The following is a 4,678-nucleotide window of genomic DNA, read 5'->3' on the forward strand; positions in this document are numbered from 1 at the left end:
AGGCGAGGAGCTCATGCAGGCTGGGATTGGGGCCCTGTGAACCACCCAGGCACCAGGCGAGGAGCTCATGCAGGCTGGGATTGGGGCCCTGCGTCCTGCGCTGCCCCGGCGCCAGCTGAGGAGCTTGTGCGCCAGGCCTGGGGAGGGGCCCTGCGACCCGTTCCAGCACTTGGCTGAGCGCCACCGGAGAGCCAGCTGGGAGACTGGGTGGGGTCCCAAGCAGCACAGCTGCTGGGGTTATTTTTAACCCCCAGGGAGCAAGGCAATCCTGGCAGCTGATTGGGGCGGTGAGGAGGAAGTAGAGCCAATTGCTATGGAAAGATGGAGCCCCCGGCTCTGGGATCCTCCCATACACAGCACAGGGGCAGGGTGCCAGGGCCCCCAGCTCTGGGATCCCCCACACACAGCGCAGGGGCAGGGTGCCAGCGCCCCCGGCTCTGGGATGCCCCACACACAGCGCAGGGGCAGGGTGCCAGGGCGTGTCTGAGCCCCCGGCTCTGGGATCCGCCCCCCCACAGGACAGACAAGGCCAGTCCCAGCCCAACCCTGCTCCCCTAGGGGGGTGATGGGCTACCTATGATACTCCTACAACATCCGCTTCAAGTCCCTTCCTCCCTGCCAGCCTCTACACCCCAACATATGCCTTGAGGCCACCCTTTGGGTCAACAGAGACCTGGGACCCACCCCCAGCGACCGCAGCTCCTCTCCCCATCTGACCAGCATCCTGAAAAAGCCATAGGAACATAGAAGCAGTCAGAGTGGATCAGCACCTAGGCCCATCTACTACTCCTGGGGAAATTCTGCGCCACTGCGCATGTGCAGAATTCATGTCCCCTGCAGATTTCTTGCTTTCCTGCAGAAAACTGACTTTCTGACAGAGAAGCCCCAAGAGCAGCATGCAACCCTCCCCAGCAGTATGTTTTGGGTGCCCAAGGCAGCCGGCAGAGAGGTAAATCACTGTGGGGCAGGGGACGGGACTGGTGAAGACCCGGCTGCTGGCTCCTACCCTGTGCTGGGCTCAGCTCCTAGTTCCAGCTGGGCTTGGGAGGATGAGACTTCCTCTTCCCTTGCACAGCATCCAGGGCCAGGTCAGACCCACGCCCAGATTTCTCTCCAGGCTGCAGGAAGCTCTGCAAACTCCCCACCCATTGCTCCTCAGCTGCAGGGGAAGGGATCACTGTACGGGGAGCTGGTCCCCCATCTGCCCAACCCCCCATGCATCCAGATCCCTTCATACTCAGACCCTCCCGCCGAGCCTCACCCCCCCTACCCACCTACAATCCTGCTGCCAAGCCCCGCTCCCCCTTCACCTGAACCATCCCGAAGAGCCACCCACACCTGGATCCCCACTCTACCGAGCCCCAGCGGGCTGCACCTGGATCCTCACCTCACTGAGCCCCACTCTCCCAGCATCTGGACCCCCCACCCACTGAATCCCCCACACCCAACCCCCCCTGCCAAGCTCTATCACACCCAGACCCTGCCCCTCTCAGCCCCAACCACCTTCACCTGGACACACCCCCCCCCGCAGAGTTCCATTACCATTGCACTCAGAACCCCCCAACAAGCCCCTGTGCATCCAGAGCGCCTCTCGCACCTAGACTGCCCCATACAGAACCCTCTCAACCCACACCTGGATCCCCCCACACACTTGAATCCCGCCGGGCTGAGCCTGCCTGCCCACACCTGGTGCACCTGACACGGAGGGACATGGTCCTGGGGTGTTTCTGGGGCAGGCTTGGTCCTTGCGCTGTGTCAGGGTTGGGTGCAGCCACACCCCCTCTGGCCTTAAATTCCCCTCCACCAGCCAGATCCATAGCAGACCTAGAGCAATGCAGCCACTTATTTCAGTGGGTTCAATGAAGAGCCCGTCCTATCGGCACTGAATTTTAAAATATTGTGCGCAGGATTGTTATTTTGTTGGCGCAGAATGCCCTTAGGAGTCATCTATCCAGGTATCCCATCTTTGCTAGCACCAGATTGTTCAGAGGAAGGTGCAAACCCCCTGCAGCAGCAGATGGGGATAACCTGTGCCCATAATAGCTCTCACCCTGGTCTCAGAGAGCTCAGCTGAAGCTGCAAAGCAGCGGATTTCAGATCCCTGCCCCACTTTGGTACCATTATGTTCTCTCTGGCCATTCCTATTAGCCACAGAAATGCCAATCCCCTCTTTGTATCTTGTTGAGTTCTTGGACTTATCATAAGAACGGCCACACTGAGTCAGACCAAAGGTCCATCTAGCCCAGTATCCTGTCTTCACACAGTGGCCAATGCCAGGTGCCCCAGAGGGAATGAACAGAACAGGGAATCATCAAGTGATCCATCCCCTGTCGCCCATTCCCAGCTTCTGGCAAACAGAGGCTAGGGTCACCATCCCTGCCCATCCTGGCTAATAGCCAATGATGGATCTATCCTCCATGAATTTATCTAGTTCTTTTTTGAGCCGTTATAGTCTTGGCCTTCACAACATCCTGTGGCAAAGAGTTCCACAGGTTGACTGTGCATTGTGTGAGGAAATACTTCCTTTTGTTTGTTTTAAACCTGCTGCCTATTAATTTCATTTGGTGACCCCTAGTTCTTGTGTTATGAGAAGGAGTAAATAACACTTCCTTATTTACTTTCTCCACACCAGTCATGATTTTATAGACCTCTATCATATCCCTCCTTAGTTGTCCCTTTATCACCATCCAGTGGCAGGCAGTTCCACAGGCAAATCACACAGCTGATGACAAAGCCTTTCCTCAGATGGGTTTGCAGTTTCCCCATCTTTCAATTTCGTCACACGCCCCCTAGTCCTTGAGCTGTGAGGCTGGGAGAACAGACACTCCCGATACCCTTTCTCAATTCCACCGATCACTTTACAGATCTCTACAGTAACAATCCCCGTCTCTCTCCAGTTTTTCCAGGCTCTAGATCATTCTCATCCCCTTCCTCTGACACCTCCCTATCCCAGTTCTGCAGTATCCTTTCTGAGTTGGGGAGCCCAGTAATGCACACACTATTCCAGGTGAGGCTGCACCACTGCGCTACAAAGAGGGGGCAGAGACGCAAGTCTCCCTTGTTAACATTCCCCAGCACAGCCCTTATGTGCCCAGACGTGACGGGGCTTTTCTAGCAGCAGCTGTGCAGAGAGCAGAAATCTCCACCGAGCTGCTCACAGTGAGTGCTCGCGGGTCGTTTCCACGCCTGTCCAGTGTCCAAGCGGTTTCAGTTTTTCCCTCTTGGACACATCACTTTGCATTTAGCAAACTTGACTTCTGTCTCCCACCAAGGTACTCTTTCACGCAGCTCAGTCAGCTCCCTCTGGAGCTCCTCGCACCCCTCCCTGGCCCTGTGTCAGCCCCATAACTGAGGCATCCAGACATTTCGTCACTTGGCTGCTCACCCCCACATCCAGATCGTTCAGAGAGAAGTTCACGACACGGGACTAGCGTGCAACCTCGAGGCACCCGCTGGCCACCTTTTCACAGAGCCCTGCTCGCCCAGCCACCTCAGCCCTTGCTCTCCCAACCCTTCCACACAAACCCTGGCCTCCATGTCCACCACGCAGGGATGAGGCAGGTACCAGCGATCCCCCACCGCCCAGTGCCGGGGCCCACCTGTGGATGGCTGCCTGTGGCAGCGGGAAGATGGCAGGTAACACGCGGGCTCCCTCCTGCCCCAGTCCGTCTGCAGTGCCAGCAGCATGGCGGGAGGCGGCGGCACCTCAATGCTGGAGGGTATCACCATGGGGGAAAGTGTCCAGTTGCCCCTGGCGTGGGCAGCTGCTCCCAGCACAGAGCCTGCGAAGGTGGGGGAGCAAATGGAGGGGGCTAGCCCCGGCTCCCTGTCCCTCCCGGGGAAGCTGTCCTTGCAGTGCGCAGGCGAGACCGGAGGTCGGGGAAGGACGGCGGGGAAGGGGGGCTGGGATCAAGGCAGCTGTTTGAACAAAATGGCAAAGAGGAAACTGACGAGATGAACAGCTGAGCGACAGCCCCAAAGCAAGCTGGACAGGAGTGTGACCAATTGAGCAACCCGGCCTGCCCTGCACGGGCAGGGCTGTGCTGCCACTCAACGGGAGCCCGCCTGCTAGGCCGGGCCACAGCCAGGCTCCTGGCAGTCCCCCACCGCCCACGCACTGCCTCCAGGCCAGCTACCTCTCTGAAGGAAATCCAGCCGTACGAGGCATTCTGCTTCCCACCAAACATGAGTCCCCTTGCAAAGACACCCAGACCCCAAGCAGAGCCTGCTCGCACCAACTGAGGGAGTTGCGGCCAAAAGGGACCCCGATGATCCATCCTGCTCAGTCTTTTCTAGAACACGGGCCAAGGAACCTTCCGCAGGGATCCCTGCATTCGGCCTACGGTTTCTGGCCAAGCTAGAGTGGAAAAGCCTGTTTCTTGGGTTGTTCACTCTGGACCCTAACAATGACAGAGAACCCAGCAACATTGCTAACTATTTCTGAGAGATTCAGTGGAAGCAGCCACTTAACAAGCACTCTCTGGGTTGCAGAGAGGCTGCCTATGGAGCAAAGACACGCCGCAGGAATAAAACAGGGGTGGGGAAGAGTCCTGAAAGACCCAAACAAAGGAATCAAGTGTAGGAGACTTTGCTTAACCAGCAGGTCCTAACCAGGCTTCATTCTAGCTCCACCAGAATCCATTGGCTGAGCAGTCAGCCCCATCGGCACCTGCTACCG

The 4,678-nt window shown here is 57.7% G+C and overlaps 1 protein-coding gene across 2 annotated transcripts in view; it reads right to left on the bottom strand.

Annotated features, from left to right (window-relative positions):
• Nucleotides 1-3,850, bottom strand: part of LOC112123207 (dual specificity tyrosine-phosphorylation-regulated kinase 1B-like) — a 15,166-nt gene extending 11,316 nt beyond the window's left edge. The window contains exon 1 of one of the 2 annotated variants that reach the window (XM_026658577.2): nt 3,600-3,850. In XM_026658577.2, coding sequence (XP_026514362.1) covers nt 3,600-3,729 — 130 coding nt within the window. In that variant the 5' untranslated portion in view covers nt 3,730-3,850. Of the gene's footprint in view, nt 1-1,006; nt 1,059-3,599 lie in introns of those variants that run through there. The other variant, XM_026658579.2, reaches the window with a different exon arrangement.
• Nucleotides 3,851-4,678: the final 828 nt, after the last annotated feature.

Source organism: Terrapene carolina, unplaced genomic scaffold (assembly GCF_002925995.2).
Source record: "Terrapene carolina triunguis isolate 2854851 unplaced genomic scaffold, T_m_triunguis-2.0 Scaffold461, whole genome shotgun sequence".
Taxonomy (NCBI): domain Eukaryota; kingdom Metazoa; phylum Chordata; order Testudines; family Emydidae; genus Terrapene; species Terrapene triunguis.